Below are 19,761 nucleotides of genomic sequence, written 5' to 3'. Positions count from 1 at the left end.
ACAAACATTTCATTATAAGAAAGGAAAGAAAATACAAATGAGTATTTTCTAAATCCCTATGATGTGTTAAACTATCCCAATTACTTCTATAGGTAATCATCTCACCCTTTAGGATAGAAAGTTTATTTCTAAATGGATGTTTGTACTTCTGGGAAATAGTAAAAATATGCCCAAACATGTAACATAGTAAAACAAACAAACAAAAAACCCTAGGCTGTAGAATCTGACTACCGGGGTTTGAATCCCATCTCTGCTATTTACTATTTAAATTATCTGTGCCTCTCTTTTCTTACCAAAAAATGGGGCTAATACCACAGTATCACTTCTGAGACATGATTCTGGGAAAAACAGCAGTATTGTCAGCCAGTAACAATAGGGTGGTAAAGGGATGGGTAAAGGGAGGCCCCATAGCATGGGCCTGGAACATTTAATACACTCAGTAGCTAGTAGCTGGAAGGTTTACCATAGTGGCATGTGAAAACTTTCCTTGGTCCTATATTTCAACTTCAATAATTGAAAAGAAAATATCTACACATTGACTAACAGTCCATTAAAAAGAAATGACTCTAAAGCCTTCTTTTGTGAAGTGTGTCAGTGTGTCTGGCCTGAAAATCAAATTGACATGCTCCCATTTTTAAAAATAACAGCCTTTGCCTTATAAATTTAAAAGTGCAAGTTTTCATTGGAGGAAATAAATGCTGTTTTCCAAACTCAAGTATAGAGGAGAAAAAAAAATCTATAGCCATCAGAGGCACTGCAGTCATGGGCAACCCCACTTCTGGGAAAGCATCCCTCAGTCTCAGGCCTGGGGTAGGATTTGTGCAATCGTCACTTCTGCCACCCTATTCTACAAACTGTCTGAATGCAAAACATCTGGCACGGGCCAAAATATCCCATTCCTGGTGCTAAAGCCACTCCATGCCCAGGCACACCCTGAGAACTCTGTGCACTGCACAGTCTGTGTACTCCAGTTTGAAGACCTTGTCTGTGTACCTTTGTTGGGGGATATGTGGCAGGGGATGGGGCATGCATCATGAAATCAGGGTTCACACATGCATACTGAGAATCTAGTATCCAGTCTCCCTTGGTGTTAAATTCTCTTGCCTCAGCCATAAATTCCCACTGGGTGCAGGGTTCGTGCCTCTAGTCCAGGCCTGTCCGCTGCTGTAAGTGAAAGTGCCTGTAGGCCCGGAACTTCCCCCCGCAGCACCAGCTGCCACGGCTGGCAGTCCGCCCACCCCAGCCTTTGATGTCTTGAAGTTGGCCCTTTGAAGTTGTGTGTTCAATCTCCTACTTTCTCTTTCTCTACCTCCAATTCAAGTGTGTAGTTCTTGCCTCCCATTTCAAGACGGGTTTCTTCTCAACTAGCTGTATTTTAGAGAAGATGTGACCCTTCCCCTGGTCCACTCTACAGAAGAATAGCTATTACTCATCTGGTCCTTCCCTAGCAAATGTTCCAGAGGCACTGATTTCAAATGATGGCTGGAGGGACAGGATGGAGTAGAAGTGGTGTCCTGATGGGCCCACGGAGTGCTCCTCAAACCCCTAAATTCAGGCAAAGGAGACCAGGGCAGGCATCTCTCCAAGGGGCAATGTGGACCTCCTTCCTTACCTTCCTCCTGCCCTGATAGCAGGCATTTGTGTCTCTGTAGTATCATTTCTGTGGAAATATTTTAATTTTGTGTGTATTCTAATGTTCATTTTGTTGTGTTTTAATACAATTTATAATCTACCATGAGAATTATTCTTAAAACAGACACTTCTTTTTCTTTATTTTGCAATTGGAACCCAGCTTTCAAGTCATCTGGTGAACTCTACTATAAAAATGATGGAAATAGTTTATAATCCCTATTAGTATTTATAAGCAATATTTTAGCTATTCACATAACAACAACCAAGGTATCAAAATTAGACTTGACAAATGTACATTACTCAGTGAGCACATATGGAATTCAATTCCTATGATTTCTGCAAAGGTTAGTGTTTCTCAGCTTTGTGGCCATCCGGTCATTCCTCTCCACTTCTCCATTTCTCCAGAGGGCATATCTTGATGAAGGCTTTCACTTCATGGCTGTGTAGAACTTAAGAGGTGGTAGAATTCACTCCTATCAACCTTTCTTCCAAGTATCCTTTGGCTCAGATCTTCAGAACTGGGGGCATCTGACTGCTTCTGCCTGAACCAACATAAATCTCACTTCCCTGAGCAGTGGTTCTAACCCCATTCCTCCTTTATGACTTATGTCTGGTCACATTATACCAACGGTGCTGTCATAATTGTATTATGTTCCACTCTGTGATATATATTTATCAGATGAAAAATAACTCTGTAAAGATTGGCAAAAATCAGGAAACATGAAACCCTTTTCTTGTAATGTTGCCAGCAGCCCATAGCACTCAGTGGATTTTTCCTGAAGTGGCGGTCTATTCTGTGACTCCCCAGTAGAATTTTTTACCGTGCAGCTCAACTTTGGATGGATGAGATAACTAGGAAGAAGTAAGGCACTACCCAGAGTAGCTACAGAGGGCCGGCAGTGGGGGTAGGAGCCACATTTTCTAGGGGAATATCTGAGGAAATGTGAAGGAGTGTTTCTATCAAAGAACATGCAGGAGAAGTTTACAAGATGTAGTAATTAAAAGCATTCCTTATTCTTGTAGGATTCAGGCTCTCTCCTACCTAAAGAAGAATAGAGCTAGCTCAATAAAAATAGAATAATTACTTTGGTGTTGGTTTTCATTTTTATTCTAGATACAGTAGACACACATCACTGGTCAAACACATGAAGCATTTCGTGTCTGAGAATGAGATAGCACCTCTCATGGGATCATATTTTAACATCCAGTAGACCAGTAACGACTAGATTTTAGGAGAACCATTCCTGGGAGAAGGTGTTCTTTCAATGACAAGATTATTCAACTCTTTTTTGGGGGGTGGGGAGACCTGTGAATGCTTACAATTTTTATAAACTCAATCATTGTTATTTTGTAGAATTCCTCATTTTGTCATCATTTTTAAAGCTTTTATGACAGAATTGCTGGTTTGAAGATGAACATTTTGTCAGATTGGTTGTCTGGTGTCAGGACAAAGCAAAACAAACATGTGCACATGTAAACATATGCATATGTACACACGTTAGGACATAACTACAACACACAAACTGAATTTTATAAAACTGGCTTTACACAGAGCCATATGAACTCTTTCAAAACACTGGTGTAATTTCCCATGAATATGAGTAGGAGTGAGCATATGTTATACCTGGGAGAGATGCTCTATCCTGTACATGGGTGGAGAAAATTGTCCCTGAGCTCTCAACAAAGACGAGGAGCGATACTGCACATCTTATATCAACCGTCTCTCTCATTCTTTACGAGAACTGTTTCAGTCCTTCTCCGTTCTTCTGAAACCTCTGATCTTTCCTCCCTTGTCCTCTCTTATGAGATGACTTCTCCACAGAGAAAATAGAAGCTATCAGAAGATAACGTGCTTAACTTCTACCACCAAATCCCTTAATTTCCCTGATCTTCTGCCACCACCTTACCCCACTCCATATTTTAATGTATTCCCTCCATTACATCTCCATGTACATCTCCACTTTGATATTTAACAGACATGTAAATCAATATTTCCAAACTATTTACTTGAGCATATTCATACTGCTGATGTGAAGAAGGAGACAGAGAGGTGGCATTTGAAGATAGAGAAGACAAAACTGTTACAGACACTAGGTCAGTGGTCCTCAACTCCAGGGTTTGAATATGATAAGAATTCAATTATAAATTATAAATCCACATGGCTAGGTTACATCTCCAGATATTCTGTTATGGTAGTTCTAGGATGCAACCTGGGAATCTGCATCTTAATATCCCAGGTGATTTTGATGCAGGGATCAAAATCACACTTTGAAAATCTTTTTCAAAGCTAATGGCTATGATAGGGTTCCTAATATTATGCTGCCAACTTTGTTCTCATTACTCAAGGACAAGGCAGGACTAAGTCCTTTCATATCTACAACTGGATAAAAGGTTGAGAAACTTTCATTGTATTTCAGTTCCACTTGAAATCAGATTTTTTTTCACTTTTCCCTTTAGGTCAGTTATAGCACAAGAGACATTTGATGTTGGACTCACCTATTCTATTTAAACAAAGTAGCTCTAAGAAAGGCTTGCTATCATTGATATCACATAAAAGGAAAGACTGACAATAATTTGTAATTTTCTCAGTTCTTCATTTATTTCTCCCCATCTTATAAACTGCTTCTCCAACCTTGTAAGCTGCTTCTTTCTTTCTTATGGAAATTCTTCGCCATCCCCCACTATTTTAATCTTCTACTTCCTAAATCTTTCAGGACCTGCAAGTCTTTTTTCCATGTTAATCTTTACTAACATGTCCGTCTCAATAGCACTGTCACAGTAGATACACTTCTCATGCTATTGAACATTATAGATTCCTCTTTTTGGTAAGAGGGTCAGTTCCTCAGTTGAGAAACCCCAAACTCATTCAAACATACACTATGCCATTCCTAAAACAAGGAACCATCTTTAGATGAGAAGTATTTTAAAAAATCAACTAGGATAAAATCAGTATGTCCATTCTATTTCTTAATTCCAAGGTGACCCCTTCGGTGTTGCCTTTCACAATGTTAGATTCAGTTCTCTAAGAAGGGAGAGAGTAAAGTGCTCGCCTTTCAGTATAGAAACTTTTCTAAGTCACTGCAGTATCACTTAGTAAGCTACTTTTAGTAAAATACAAAATGAACATCTTGCAGTCAGAAAGTTAACATATCTCTAAAAAATATGTTAGCACCATTCTCTATTAATAAATCACTGCAAGAATAAGTTTAAAGTATCCCAATTCATAATATTAAGTATGTTCCCAATGATAATTTCATTTCCAAATCTGAGGAACTCTCATTTCATTCAGAGAAACAAAATTTATAGTTATTTCAAGGTTGTCACTGTCCACTTGTCAACTTGGTTAATTATGGTAACTTGACCGCTTAAAAAATTGTCTATTTTAACATGCTTATTGAAGACATGATTGGTTTCTATTACTATTTCAGAAACCACACAAAATGTAACTGTGATTTGAATGATCTAAAAGCCTAAAGTAACCGCTACCCAAAGTTGATTTTCAAACTATTTATTACATCATGGAAGAATGTACTTGAGTTGACTTAAAAAATAAATAACATTTCTTTATATCCCTAAGTGAAAGTCAAATGTATATTGGTAAGACAGAATTGCTGAAAATACTAGAAATATATGCTGGTCACAAAAGATTTGATGGAGGGCAAAAGCTGTAAAAACTAACAATTCCTCTACTACTAATATTCAGTAAGAATTCTAGACACCTTAGAATTGTTGTAAAAATAGGTGAGTCATTTTCTATGGACTGTGTATAGCTTACTGTTGCCCTAGGCGTAACAAGGGAAAATCTGGGGTGCTAGGCACTGTGTGGGTGATCACACAAATTACTATGTTGTGATCTGCCCAGTCTATTTATCATCTTACATAGAGTATCTTAAGTTTGCTTTTCTAATTGCTGTTTGACCTAGTGATAAGCTTATGACCCATGTGTATGTTATCGACTTCCTCCTGGGGCCAGTGACAAATAGGGGAAAGAGTTATTCAAGTCAATGCACGTTTACCTAACAAGACAGAAAGGTGAACGTATTACATTACCTGGATGGCCATATTACTAAGCAAGAAGAACAGCATGGTTATTGTTGCACAGCCGGTCCCCGCTACCATAATAAGTGTACTCAGATTTCTGCCTTCAGAAACTTGAAATATTCAACAAGCATTTTAAAAAATTATACAGGGTTAACTATAACATAACAGGTTAAAATAAGTGTGAAATAAGAATTGTACCAAATGTTATGGATAAAAGGGAGAAATGCTTCAATAGGATATAACTGGTCATCATTTGAGGAACAGATAGAACATCTAGGAATAGAAGCTCAACAGGGTGTGAGAACTGTGGATTTAGGTAAAGGAGGAAATTCCTGATGAAAAGAATATTAGAATATTTGATAAATAGAACTTTTTTGAATTACCCCCACTTATGTCCACCCAAAGTAAAGTGGCTGAGTTGCCTCCATACCATCAAGTGTGTTCTATTTTGGGGGTTAATGGTGAAGGGGAAAAAAATTGTGAACCTAAACCCTTCACAAGCCTTAATGCCTCCTAAGAACAGGTAATTCTCTTTATCAGGTATCTTTGTTCATATTACTGAATAAGGTCTTTGTTTTTTGTTTCTGCCTCTTGCCCCTTTCAGGGTGCTTTTCGAGAAATAATGATCACATTTTGGCAATTCAGCAGAAGAATGGGAAGCCAGCATTCATTTATCACCATTCACAAGACATTGAGAAGAGCCTGGATATAGCTCCACAAAAGACATACAAACATAGCTTTCACTCCCCTTCTGAGGCTCACATAAGCAAACACCGCCAAATTGTTGACTCAGCATTTCCTAGGCCTGCATATGACCCATCTCTCAATCTGTTGGCCATGGCCGGTCAAGATCTTGAAGTGGAAAACCTTCCAATCCCAGCAGCAAATGTAATTGTGGTGGTAAGTATTGCACTTAACTAATGTTGATACTGATGCTGGTACTGTCCTCTGTGGTTGATGCTTGGTAGGAAAAAAAGAAAACACAACTAATTGAATAGCTACCATTGGATCCCAATGATTATTTACCACCACACTCTCATTCTCTGATACTTCTTTTTTGTTACTTGATTATTGTATGTGGACTTCCCGTTGAAAGCCCATGAAATAAGAAACCTTGTCTTATCCTCCATGCACAGTACAGTGCATGGTGAATAGCAGCTGCTTAATAAATATTTGAAATCAAAATTCCTTTAGGAAGGCCTGCAGTTGTAGCACATCATATCCTATACTGTGCCTCCTGCCTTCTTTGATAATCTGTACTAAGCAGATAGGACTTGGTCTCATCTTATGTAAATAAATAATACTTACTGAAGATCTTCTGATCACTTGAACTCAAATTGTGAGAAATGAAGAGAGCACTGAAAGGGAGGAAGTATTATAAGAGGTCACTGGAGTAAATAAGATGGTCTGGGAGTAATTGATGGATAATATTCCTAGTAACACTGAACAAGCATCACCCTTTATTAGTCAAGATGATGCAGTGGTCCCATTGCTTATATTTTGGGGTATGTATCCTAGGCCAGAGGTTCCCGATTTGTGGAGGTATCATAGTTTAAATATGTGCTGACATTTATAATAGTACCTCTCAGGTTTAAAATCACAATAGGAGAATCCACATTAGAACTACAGATTAGTAGCTAAATGGTTGTTATTGCATTCCAGCCCAAAAATATAATCAAATATGTTGACTGTTAAGTCCAACATAATACAATGAAACCATATTTTGGCAACCTTGTTATGAACCAAACATAATTAAATTTAACAAGCTTTTTTTCTTTTTCTTTACTCAAATAGGACACAGCACTGAGAATCAAAGATCCACTCCTTGCTGTTTTCAACTAGCATACATTAAGTATTTATTATGGCCCAGTCAGCACTTGGGGTATCTAGAAGTAGAGACAAACGAAATGAAGCCCCTAGTTTTGCTTGGGAAATGTCTGGAGGGAAATGTAGGTAATTCAATAAAAATCATCAATCAAGAATGCAAGATGAGCTCTTGTTAAGAGAAGATATGTGGGTCATTTGGCATCCTGAAATACTTGAACATTTTCTCCATTTACATGAATAACATGTTCTGAAGGTGAACGTCATGTAGTCTGTCTGTTCAGTGATGATAAATGATGTTAATGATGTCATTATATTTGAATATGCCTGTGTTAATGCTAGCGCTCAAGGGAGAGATTTTTCTCTAGTGACCATCATATACCATCAGCTCTTATAGCCACTGTGAGTTAACAGTTCAAGAGGTTTCTTCTATCTTGTAGTGCCATATCCCGTCTAGCTAATTTAATAATAAGGAGGATGAAAGGCGTCAATGAGGAATTCTGGCACGTCATTTCACTTTCAGCCTATTTGTGGTTTGGGATTCACAGAGAAGGAAGCTGTGCTTTGGCGTTTGGGTGACGATTTCACGGAGGCAACAGGCGACTGCGTGGTGTTAGCCTTCCCGAACTCCTCCTGATCTAGTGTCTAACCAGGCTGTGGCTTTGGGGGCTTCAACAACTGTTAATGCTAATGTTTCCTGAGATAGATTCACATTATGCCTGCACATGGTGTGTTAGTAAGGAAACCAGGAAGTGGGGTTATTTGTAAATAAACCAACAATGCCAGCTAACTCAAAAAGCAGAGGATCACCATTCAGTCAAGGATCAGCTCATTTGAAGGTTCATTCTAGCCAGAAAAGAGATTTAGGAATGAAATGTAGATGATAAAAGGGAGATGTTTTGGGGGCTAACTGACTTTGATGGAGTAATTGGGGTGTGTTTGTGTGGCTAGGGTGTTACATGTATTCATATATATGTGTGTGTATATATATATGCACACACACACACACAAACTATATTGCTTGAGGAATATTTCAGGGGTACCAAATAACTATTTTGTCGCTTAATTTATACCAAAATGGGCAGTGTTAATGAGTATCAATTTCCTGAATTAGGGAAAATTTAGTTTCGTTTTGTTTTTTTCTGCTAGAGTAAAAAGCCACCCCCAGGTTTCAAGATGCATATGTAATTTTTAAGGCTTTCTAGCTCAGAGGGAGAGATCAGTGTTTTGCTCTTCCTGTATTTCTTCCTCTGTCCCTTGTTTCTAATATCATTAAGACAATGAATTTCTAGATGAAAAATTACCAGAGGGCATGAAAGATACATGTGTTCCTCCTCCTTTCTTGATTCCTAAATTGCCTCCACAAAACATTTCATAAGAGCATTTGTCTATAAATGAATTTTTTTCCTTTTTCTTCTTTCTTTTATAATCAAGAAAATCTGCAGTTTACTTATTCCAGGGAGAGGACAGCACAATTAGAATGTTTATCCCAAAGAATGTTAATTGTGTCCCAGAAGCTCAACTAAAAAGCTGTTATTAAGACTTGTGTACAAATGTAATGTAGGGGGAATATGAATGTCCTCAAAGCTCAAGGTCAGCGCTGGGTTGGAGACCAAAAAAAAAAAAGGTTTTAACTAAATGTGTGCTGAAAATCCCATGGATCTATATCAGGCACAAGACAATAAAGTCAGGAAGGAGGGAAGCCAGGAGTGTGAGTGAAAATAGTAGGGGTAAAAGCAGCTATAGCCTTTTCCAATTCAGCAAGTTCTGCCTAGGTTGCAGAGAAGAATGTTCTAGCCTGGGCAAAATCTGAGAAAATTTGAGAGTAGGAAGATTTTGCAATATGAAGGATGGGGGGATTAATGACTTATTCCACAGAATGGACTGGTGGGAAGGAAAATAAAAGGAAGAAAAGGAGAGGAAGAAAGGATGGTAGGAAGAAGAGGAAAATGAGAAATGAAAGGGGATAGGAGACAGGAAGGAAGGAGGGAAGGTGGGAAGGAGGGAGGTAGGGAGGGAGGAAGGGAGGGAGGGAAGAGAGAACATAGTGGCAATTTTTGGGGCAGCGGGAAAACTTCAACACATGAGAATATGATGGGGAGTTTCCAGGACCTGAGAAGGTCTGTATAAGATTCTAGGATCCTAAGTTTCTTTTCCTACTTACCCAGACAAGCACACAACAGTCATTCTCTTGTTTTTGACACAAAACATCCTTTGCAAATATTTTTATCAGGTGATTGATTTAAAAGACTATTAAGGCCAAAAGTTTTGGATAATTGTGAGTTTCAGTTACATCTTGAGGTCTGATTTATGCTTCACCTCAGCTTGGGTCTGCTGTTCACCAGTGTTTGAGTTTCATCCTACAGGTAAAGAGATAATTCCTAGATAAGATTTGAAGGGCTTTGAAAGACAGCCTTCTCATTACTTTGCCATAGTAAATAAATTTTGTAGCATTTATTGTTTTGTGTGATGTGGATAAACAATTGTTGGCACTTTTTCAATAGACAGAACAGCCTCATTGTAAGTTTGTATTTGTGTAGTGGATGTCTCAAAAGGTGGGTTTAATCTGTATACCCACCGTGGAAATTCTGCCATGTCAGGGAAGGTTTATTGGTTAGGAGTCTTTTGTTGCAAATGATAAGAATCCAGTCCCAAGTACAGAAAATGTCATGGCTCAAGTAACAATACTTTTCTAGTAGTGTGAACTTTAGGTATGGTTTGATCAAGGACTCAAATACTTGACCAGGATCCATCTCCCAGCTCTGCTGCTTCTGGGGTGGCTTCATGCTCCGCCTGATTCTCTCTTTTTCATCTCAACATCTTGCACGTTCACACTCAGTGGGAAAGAAGGACTCTTCCACAACTGTCAATAATATCCTGGGTGTCTGTATGATAGAGCAATTTCAGTTTAATTACTCACTTCATCCTTGAACAACTTGCAGTCAGGTGGTAAAGTTAGGCTAATGCTCTCAAACCTAAGCCACCTGACTCCCCTTTCCCCAACCACAGAGCATCCCTAAAACCCACATGCTGTATATGGGAGGGAGGTTACCTGAAAAAGAAATGGGACACTATTAACAAGCAAAGTAGATTAGATGCCAGATAGCAACTAAATGGATGCTAAAGCAGAGTGTCTGAACTTCAGTTTTCAGATACAATAGCGCCTTCAAGAAATAATGAGGATATGAGGACTTACAACTTGGCCTCAGGAATGTGATTCTTGTACAAAATGGATGACTGAGTCATACTTTAAACTCTCTGACAGTGGCTCAAGTAAGCAGCAAATTTACTGACGCAGGAGAAAATTAAGGTGCCTGGGCTGTGCCTTAACACCCAGACTGTTTGACAGTGAGAAGGACTATAATTTAATACCGTCTGTTGGACCCATTATATTATGTCCCAAGAATGTCTCAAATATGTGAAAACCATTGTAGCCTCAATACTTGATGGTGGCTGCTGCTTTGGTGGCGAATAAGAAGTCTGTGTCGAGCTATAGGGGAAGCAGGTGCATAGGCTCATTCTTGACTTAAGTGACTTGCTTGTGGTGGGCACACATAGAGAGTGTGATTCAGATGCAGGCTTTGGGGAAATTATGAATCATTATGTGTCAGGGGCTTTCAGGGTCCAATAGTAAGTCCAAAATGCTGAGTGGATGTCAGATACAAGCCTACTGTGATTCAGGCTGTGACTCGGATGTCTTCCTAATACAGTCCTGGGACACTTGTCCTGAGTTCCTAGAGGGAATGAGTATCAAAATCTGGGAGAAAAATCTCTGCCATGTTCTAGAATGGTAGTGCATTTGCTAAAACAATCAGATGTGTAATTCTTTTCCTTGATTTTCAAATAAATGTAATTCTATTGAGAAACTTCCATCTGCCTTGAAAATGGCATTTTTGTCTGTAGACCCTACCAACTTTGTCATTTTGGATCTTACCTGTGTATTAGTTATTTATTGCTGCGTGACATATTAGCTCACCATCTAGCAGTGTAAAACTAGAAACGTTTACTATTTCACACAGTTTCTGAAGGTCAGGAATCTGGGAGCAGATTAATTGTGTAATTCTGCCTCAGGGGTTACTGCAATCAAACTGTCAGCCAGAGCTTAGGGTCTGAATACATGACTGAGCTGAAGGATTCACTTCCAAGTTCACTCACACGGCTGTGGGCAGGAGGCTTCAGTTGCTCCACACATGGACATCTCCACAGGGCTGTTCACAACATGGTTTCCCCCAGAGCATGTGAAGAAAGAAACAGACACCACACTGCCATGTATGACCTAGTCTCTGAGTTACACACCATCATCTCCAGTTTATTCTATTCATTGGAAATAAGCCCCCAGGTCTAGCTCCCACTCATGGGGAAGGGACTACAGAAGGCGTGAATACCAGAAGACAGACGTCATTGGGGACTAATGTGGAATTTGGGTACCACAATCTCCAAAGCAGAATTGGGTTATCTTTCTGTTAGACCATTGCTTGTTATGTACTTCTACCTATGAACTTCAGGAAAAGTAACTGTGTTGAAACCTTATGACAGAAATTTCATCATATGTGGTGGGATGAAACTGTCAATAAAGAACTTCCTTGCATTAAATAAAAGACATACTCATCATGAGGTGCCAATTTACAGACAAAGAACTTAAGGCCCCATATCAGTAACTTTCTCCAGGTTATACAGTTAAAACTAAGTGCTAGAGGCAGAATTCAAATCCAAATTTATCTGACTTTAAAACAAACATTTAAAATTTTACAATGAATCATTTGGTTTGCTTTGGGAAAATATTGTAACAGAAAATTGCAACAGAAAATACTTAGCTTTATGAATTACATGTTATTTAAGCTAATGATAATGTTAATTTTCATCCTCTGAAAATGTACTCATTTATTGTACTAGATGTTATTCTTGGAGCCAGAGGATAAAAGGTAAAAGATCCATGATGGCCATTCTACAGATAATGATAAAAAATGAATTATAGTGTCAAAGTCAATTTTATCTTTAAGAAAGCCTAGAGACAGAGAAAGACAAGTGCCAAATGATTTCCCTCATTTGTGGATTATAACAATAAAGCAAAACTGAAGGAACAAAACAGCACCAAACTCACACACTCCAAGAAGGGACTAGTGGTAACCAAAGGGGAGGGGTGGTGGAGGGTGGGTGGGGAGGGAGGGAGAAGGGGATTGAGGGGTATTATGATTAGTACACATGGTGAGAGGGGTCACAGGGAAGACAGTGTAGCACAGAGAAGGCGAACAGTGCATCTGTGGCATCTTACTACACTGATGGACAGTGACTGCAATGGAGTACTCGATAATATGGGTAAATGTAGTAACCACATTGTTTTTTCATGTGAAACCTTGTTAAGAGTGTATATCAATAATACTTTAATAAAAGAAAAAAAAGAAAGCTTAGAGAAAAAAATGCTGTCATCTACTTAAGAAATTTGGTTAAATTTTTGCTCTTTTCACAACTTGTAACCTAAATACTTCATGTTAAATTATAAGATCTATTATTATATGATCACCTTCCTTTTTATCCCTAACATCTGCAGTTTGGAAAGCTTTGTATTCAGATTCTCTACTGCTGCAAAATAGTCTTGAAGTAGAAATTCCATTCTTGAACTTGGCATCCTGACAGTCATTAACTGTCACCATCTGTTGCTTTTCTCCATTTCTAGCTGCTAAGGCGGCAAGGAGGATGCTGAAACACATTCTGGAAATGCTAGAGGTCAAGCTTAGGCAATCTCTACGTGAAGTTTTGACACATGACTACTTAGTACATCTGCTTGTTTTAGATCATTTAGATTCAACATTAGGATGACTGAAATCTTAAAAGAACTGATTTAATTGATTGCCATACTAACTGGACACAGGATGCAATATTTTTGTTTTGACTCCAAAAGGAATGTACTTTCATAGTTGCAGAATATTTAGAAATATAGAGAAGGAAAACAAGGAAATAAAAATAATCCTTAACCCTTTGATAACAATCCCGCCCTGATATATGTATCTATATAGTCTTCCATATATAAAGGTATAGACTTTTTTTTTACAAAAATATGGAATCTACATACATGAGGTTTTGTATTTTTTTTTTCACTTAGCTTATATTATGGACAACTGTATATGTCATTGTATAAAGCATCATATTTAGCAGCTTCTAAGAATCCCATTGTAAAGTAGATTTTATAGTTTTAGGTTATTGACATATTCCCCAAACACATTCAATGACTTAAGCCACTAATTCTGAGAGGAAAATACATGTTGAATGTATCAAACATGGTATTCTTTTCATTGCAACTGCCTAATGTTATTGAGAGAATTTAGAGAGCTTTTCTTTAGGAAAACTACCTTCTTTATGAACTCTATACATAATTATAATATGGAATTGGCTTGTTTTTTTTTTTTCCCACTTGGCCAAACTGTGTATATTCCATAAGCCTTAAATCTAAAGCAAGGGAAATATTTAAGGCAGCCAAAGAAGTTATCAAGACAAAAAAAGAGAGGATTTTCTGTTAAGAACATAAAATGTTCTATTTCAGGACTTTTCACAGAGGAAGGTATAAAGTGCTATATCTCTTTATGTTGGAGCCTCAAAACTCTTTTTAATCAAGAATTTCTACAATCATGTAAAAAAAAATAGAGTCTGCTTATAAATAAAGAGGATATCTTTTCTTTGGAGCCGTATTTACTCATCTTGTGTCTCCCTAAAAAATTGCTGTCTGGTTTTTCACTTGTTAAGAACTGTTTGTTCTCTTGTACCCTCTGTGAATGTACCCTCTTCTTTCCTTCTTTCTTTCTTTCTCTAGTTCTGTCTAATCATAGACACCTATAAATCATGCTTTGTTTTTATTTTTTTAACTATACAATGCTTTACTTGAAAATCTAACTGCTAATGGATAATTAGATCGGGCTTTCTGGGCCTCTGGCCCTGCCCGTGCAGATGGGACTGGCACTGTTTAGCAAATGCCTCAGTTCTCTCAGCATGATCCTTGTAACTCAGATGGCAGAAACAATTTGTTCCTTTCTCTTGTCTTAGGAAACACAGGAGCTTAAAGTCTCTGGAAGGTTCTCTCTCGGGGCAAAGTTATGATACTTACTCATTGGTAACTTTTACCTTTAATAACTGAGCTTAGCATGCTGCTGCTTCATACCATGAGTGACCATATGGCCACCCAACAACCAAAGGTTCTTTATCTCCTGCCCTTTCATCCTTTCTTTTTCTAAATCACGTTTCCATGAGTCTGGACTGTGCTAGCAAATCCTATTTCTAATTCCAAAATGTAAAGGGAAAATTCCTCCTGTATTTTTCCTCCCTGTTACTCTCAATACTTTATTTATGATGTTTTGGCCACCAAATATGAAAAAGAGGCAGGTTTCCCACACCAAACAATTCTGTGACACCAGGTGGGTATCCTACAATTTAATTCAGGTCCAATACTATCTATCTGCAGATAGCACCAGATTATTTTACTTACTAGATTAGCAGTTTATTATGTAAGGATGTATCTTCAGAACAGGGAAATAACAAAGATGCATAGGGCAAGGTGTATGGGAAGGGGAACTTCCATGCCCTCTCTAGTTGCAAGTTCACCTTCAGAGAACAGCCTGAAGTTCTCTGAACCTGTTCTCATGGGTTTTTATGGATGTTTCATTACATGGGTATAGCTGATTAAATCAGGGGCCATTAGTAGTTACTCAACTTTCAGCTCCTCTCCCCACCCCAGAGTGGGGGGTGGTGGGACTGAAAGTTCTCTCCTGGAACCTGCCTCCATCCTCAGGGAGTGTCCAAAAGTCACTTATTAACATAAACTCGGGTGTGATTGAGAGGGCCTGTTATGAATAATGAAAGGCACCCATTTCACCTTTATGGCTCTGGAGTTATTTGAGGAACTGTGAACAATGCTAAATAGCATAACAAAAAATGCCTTAGTTTGGAAGCTACAAGGGTTTTAGGAGCTATGTGCCAGGAACTGTGGATGAAAACCAAAGTATTGTTTCTATTTAAAACTCCCAGTATTATATCGTCTTAGCCATTTATCTTTGTCTTTTCATAAGGAAGATTAGTCATTATCTTGTACTGTAAACCTCCAAATTTTGTTTTTGAAGTATAAAAGTATAATACAGCCATTATTCATTTCCCAAGTTGATTCTTTTCTTACCTGTCTGCCTTATTTGGACCATTTGAGTCTAGAAAAATAAGAGGGCATAATCAACTTTATATGTCTTTCAATTTAGCCTACATTTTCACATGATTTAGTCTTTTCACTGAAACACTAAGTTAGTGACAGATAAATTCAAAGAAAAAAAGAAAAAGACCCACTTTTGAGGGATAGACCAAATGTGCTCAATTTCTAAGATTGCTAGAAGAGATGTGTTTGTGAGGTTTGTTTGCCCTCTGTAGCTCTGGGTCAGAGGGGGTCCCCAGCTCCCGGCAAGTTCACTCTGGATTCACCGAGACAGAAAAATGACAACATAAAGTCGAGGGTATAAAGGGGCTCGTGTTCTTGTGCATCTCACAGGACGGGAGTATGTCCTTCTCCCTTACAGCCTTTCTTAATACTGTGAGAAATAGCAAACCCACCGTCCTGCTGCCTCGCAGGCACATTGTTTCTTTAAGGGATTCGCTGTTTTGCAGAGGGCCTCCTCTACTGCCTCAGGCATCACCTGCACCTCCTGGGGAGGGGCCCACTCCTCTAGCAGGCAAGCCACCTCAGCCCAGATGCCCACTGCGGGATACCTGGGTGTCTCCCCATACATAGGGGCAGCCCACTGAAGTGCCCCTCCCAGGTGGGCAGCCTTTTTCCTTTTTTTTTTTTTTTCAGGCAGGAGCGGGTTCCCAGCTCCAGGCAAGTTCACTGTGGATTCAGTGAAACTGAATAATAACAATGGAACATTGGGAATAAAAAGGGGCTCATACCAAGCTTTATTCTCATGGCAGTAGGTCAAGTGGCAGCCTCCTGTCTACCTCCTTCTCTGCCCCAGCCCCGCATCTTCTCCACTCTCCTGCTCACCTGCTCTCTTCTCTAGGCTCCACTCTCCTGCTTCCCTCTGCTTTTAGCACCGGGTGGGACTCTTCATAAAGCAATATCGGTCATAATAGCTCATTGCCAATGGGTATGCAAGTATGTGCCTGTGCAGTAGGCCAAGTATTACCTCATTACACGTACACAGTGGGTATCAGGTGAGGATCCTTGTCATGGAACTTCCATTTTCCATTTCTGGATGATTGTTGAAATAATTTCATCCAGGAATGTGGAGTTTCTGGTGAGCTACTGGCCCATGGCTTTGACTGATTACTCTCCCTTTTGTCTCTCTCTCCTTCTCCAGCCCTTTTGTTGCTTCATTTAGGACATTTAAGAATTTTTCTTTATCAGTTCTTTGTGCGTTAAGCCATTACGTTGCTTTCTTTCTCTTTTTTAGAACTGGCCTGTTTTTTTAAATAGGAAATATAGGGCAGCAAATAGCAAAGTATATGCTAAACAGGCTACCAGGCAAATTCTTCATAAGCTTTCAAAAATTAGCATTTTTCAATGGGTAAATGAGTAAAAGAAAAATTCTTCATGCATGACAAGCAATGGTGTCTTAACTAAAAAATTTTAAATTATAAGATCAAATGACTAAAATCAACTCTATGCCAAGCTGAATTATGAAAAATAGCTGAGTTATAGGAAACAATGCATTTTTGGTGAGTAACTAGTATAGTTAAGTCATGGAGACGGGAGAATATGTAAGCAATAACTATAAAGAACTAAGAGTAAGTAGGGGCAACTTGATTCTCAGACAGGCAACAGTTTTAAATGTACACCTAATCCTTGCTCCTTGAAACATTCATTTATGCAAAAATATTATTGAGTGCTTCTATGTCTTAGGTAATAAAGCAGACGGGGATACAAAAGTGACAAGATAAAATCATTGCAGTTATTTCAGGCATATTCTAATAGGAGAAAGACAATGAAGTAAATAATTGAACATGATAATTTCAGATGGTGGTAAGTAATGAAGTACTGAAGAAAACAAAACAGTTATGTGGCAGGGAGAAAGTGGTGGGGATGACATCATTTTGGATACTGAGGGATTTGATTGGATATTCAGGGATACTTAGGGATTGAATCAATGTGTACCTCCTAAATGGAAGCCCTGTGGTGGAAGAATAACTTTGGAGTCAGCAGAACTATGTTGGAATCCCATATTAAGTGCTTACCAATTATGTTTCCTTTAGTGACTTAACATCTCTGTTCTTCAGTTTCTTTATTTGTAAAAAACTGATATTAATAATACCCAACCTATGGAATGGTTGTGGGAATCAAATGAGACAAAGCATTCGAAGCACTTAGTATCATGCCTGACACATAATAAGATCCTTATAAAAATTGGCTGCTATTATTAGCATTATATGGAACAATGGAAAATGTATCTTTCTAGTCTTAATACCAAGAATACTTGTATTTCTCCTGAGCCACTGGTTGGTTATATATTTTAAATGCTCTGAATCATATTTCCCTCTTTCTGTTGCCTGTTAAAAAGTTGAGAGCCAAATTTGTGGTCTATCTCTAGCAAATATGGAGAACTTTATTGAGTGTTTTATTTATTTTCTGAACTAACTTCATTCTTGGCTGGATGTTTTCTTCATTCATTTTCCTTCTAATTTAATTTCCTTATTTCCTTACTTTTTATTCAATTTTATTTTGTATAATATGTGTTCTTTGTAAGCTGTCTTAAATCCTTTTGGTAACAAGTTATGTCTAAACAAATAGTCCCTACAACAAAAAAGTAATCAGTGTGAACAAGTTGAATCTGCATGTGACCCAGCAGGAAATCCCCTTACTAGGGAAAATTTGTTTATCCATTGGATTTGAAAAAAAGAATAAAATATAGTTCGTATGAAAGGATTACAATTTGTATAATAATATGTTTGGCTCACTGCTCAGCCGTCCCCAGCCTCAGCCCAATCCCAATGGCAGTCACCAATCTTTCTTCCCACTGTGAGCAGTTTAAGGCAGTGTGAACAGAATAGTTTTAGGAGACATCCTGGGTTCTCACGTCTGTTCTGCCAATACCTTTGAGATTTGGGACAAGTCAAGGAACACTTCTTCATTTTAGTGGTAATTATAACACCTGACCTGGCCACCTTCTTCAATTCTTACCGGGTCAGTGAATGTTTTCTGTAAAGCATAACACGTCATAACATCTGCTGGCACAATTGTGGTGGTGGTGGTGGTGACGATGATAATCAGCAAGATTGTCACTTTTGTTGCTGATCTGTTCTGGTCTTGGGGTAAAATTCAGTATTGTAGTGGGCTTCTTGCCTCTACAAATCTAGCAGGTACCCTTCACACTGTACAAGCCAACAGCAGCCCCTGGAGTCGTGCATCATACAACTCACACAGCCGCATGTGGTAGACCTAAAACCCTGCTTGCTTTCCATTGCTAATTATCTGGTTCTTGACACTGTCTTCTCTTGAGTGTCTACTTTGTTCCACCAACCCAGTCAGCTCTGCAGCTCCTCTGAACCTGGAGACCTGTCTTATTACTAGTTTTATCTTTGGACTCAGATCTCACAGCCTCTACCTGCTGGTAGCTTTTCATGTTGCCATGGGCCACCTTCTGTGACACTCCTACCTGCTGCTGGGATCTGCCGAAAACCAAACCATCTTTTCCAACAATCAGAATGTGCTAACACCTGCTCTGTGTTCACCTCTTGTCACCTGTCCCCAGACACAACTCTTTTTAAGTAAAACAATGTATTATTAATCCAAATATTAATTATTGGTAACCTAATACTTTATTAATAACCTAATAATTTATGCCCAGGTTTATTAGGGAAGACCAGGTAATAAGGATTCCATGCACATAAATATATTATAGGAAATTGTAGCTTACCTTTATAATTACACAGGGATGTAAATGTTTTTAATTTATATTACACATTTCTCTATTTTAAATACATACATAGTATTTTTATTATTTTAAAAATTCACACTCTGCAACTTGCTCTTCTTAATAATAGATCATAGATATACTGCACAGTCTTTAGATATAAATTTATTTCTTTTAAATAACTGCATAATCTTCATGTTTGCATATACCATAGTTTCTTAAACTCTTCCTCATATTCAATGTACATCCAGGTTGTTTGTAGTTTTCTTTATTTGTGTGTGTGGCACAACAAAATTGCTGCAATAGATATCTTTTATGTATACTCTTGGAGAAAGAAAAACATATATTTGTATGTATATATACATATAATACGTATACATATATGCAT

At 38.3% G+C, this 19,761-nt stretch overlaps 1 protein-coding gene across 4 annotated transcripts in view; it reads left to right on the top strand.

The window, feature by feature from the left end:
- The window catches only part of PTPRR (protein tyrosine phosphatase receptor type R), a 224,182-nt gene that overhangs the window by 10,736 nt on the left and 193,685 nt on the right, over positions 1 to 19,761 (top strand). For all 4 annotated transcript variants that reach the window (XM_057486872.1, XM_057486871.1, XM_057486870.1 and 1 more), the window contains exon 2: positions 6,278 to 6,573. In XM_057486872.1, coding sequence (XP_057342855.1) covers positions 6,278 to 6,573 — 296 coding nt within the window. The remainder of the gene's footprint in view (positions 1 to 6,277; positions 6,574 to 19,761) is intronic.

The sequence above is a fragment of the Manis pentadactyla genome, chromosome 10 (assembly GCF_030020395.1).
Source record: "Manis pentadactyla isolate mManPen7 chromosome 10, mManPen7.hap1, whole genome shotgun sequence".
NCBI lineage: Eukaryota > Metazoa > Chordata > Mammalia > Pholidota > Manidae > Manis > Manis pentadactyla.
Note: the sequence above shows the minus strand (reverse complement) of the source record. Positions and strands in the feature narration are given on the sequence as shown.